At 35.2% G+C, this 1,226-nt stretch overlaps 1 protein-coding gene across 1 annotated transcript in view; it reads left to right on the top strand.

The window, feature by feature from the left end:
* The window catches only part of LOC107747398 (tumor suppressor candidate 3-like), a 77,289-nt gene extending 76,455 nt beyond the window's left edge, over positions 1-834 (top strand). Inside the window, exon 9 of the mRNA XM_016561868.1 lies at positions 709-834. Coding sequence (XP_016417354.1) covers positions 709-724 — 16 coding nt within the window. The 3' untranslated portion in view covers positions 725-834. The remainder of the gene's footprint in view (positions 1-708) is intronic.
* Positions 835-1,226: the final 392 nt, after the last annotated feature.

Below are 1,226 nucleotides of genomic sequence, written 5' to 3'. Positions count from 1 at the left end.
TGAAATGAATGCTGTTATTAGAGTAGTTAATCGTTAGCATAAGCGCGGCTAACGCTACTATAATGAGCATTAGAATTACGTTTCTTTATTAACTCTTTAATGCTCCTATAATTTTGATTAGGGTAAAAAAAACAGGAGGACATGATGATATTTACTATTTTTACACACCAGAGGCTTTTAAAGGAATTGTGATATATACTGTATATACAGTATATATACCAAGAAATTTAACAGGTAGTGTTTAATCATGATTCAGTTATTTTTTATTTAAGTTAACTTAGTTTGTTAAGATAGTCGTATCAAGGATATGTTGCTATATAGTCAGTGTTTGGAGAAAAGAAAAGCCATCAAAGTCTTCACGTTTCACTGAATGAAAAATGAGTCAGTGAATAGAAGTAAACAATAATATTTTGTTTACATAACAGATTCCTTTAAAAGCACTGAAATATATTCTAACTGAAACATTCCTTTTACTTGATGTAGTGTTCATGTACATCAGCCTAGGCAGAATACTAGCTAATGAATCAAATAAAATGCATTTAAATGTACAGCGACTGTGGTTGCTGTTGGTAATTGAAGAGACTCCAGTGAATGACCTTTTTCAGTCTAAAGAAATCTTCTCATAATGATTAGATGATGATGTCACTTCCAGTCAGCGAACATTTCATCGTTGACACTCTTCTCTTTTTCCTTCTTACTGTTTTTCAGCTTCCTGATTAAATAAGATCATGTCGTGGAAGAAATAAGCTGCCATTCTTCTGGGGCTTTGTGTATGAATTCAGTTTGACTGTAACGCACTGCATGTGTGACCTAAGATAAATAAACTAAACTATTACCCACTGCCGTGCACTGCGTGCTCTGTCTGCGAGCGTGTGTGCATCAATTGAAGTCAAATGAAACGTTTTCTTGCTTATATGACCAGTTTTCTTTTTTAATTGCAAATTGAGGATCCTGAAGGGATAAAAGCGTACGTGAGTGTGTTTGTGCGTTCATCTGTGCGTGTGTGTGTGGCTGTTATTTGTTATTGCCGTTTATGATACCTCTCTTGAGGCCAGTGTGCGCGCCTCAGCAGATTGTGTCCTCTTTTTGTCCCCTTCAGTCTTTTTTTTCTCCTTATCACTCGCTTTCTTTCCTTCTCTCTCTCTTTTGAAATCTGTGAAGGAATATTCAAATATTAGATTTCTTTCCCTTTTATTTTGGGTAGGTCGTGAAAGGGGTTTATAATC

The sequence above is a fragment of the Sinocyclocheilus rhinocerous genome, unplaced genomic scaffold (assembly GCF_001515625.1).
Source record: "Sinocyclocheilus rhinocerous isolate Xijiao unplaced genomic scaffold, SAMN03320098_v1.1 scaffold829, whole genome shotgun sequence".
NCBI lineage: Eukaryota > Metazoa > Chordata > Actinopteri > Cypriniformes > Cyprinidae > Sinocyclocheilus > Sinocyclocheilus rhinocerous.
The sequence above is the reverse complement of the archived record's forward strand: the minus strand, read 5'-3'. Positions and strand labels throughout refer to the sequence as shown.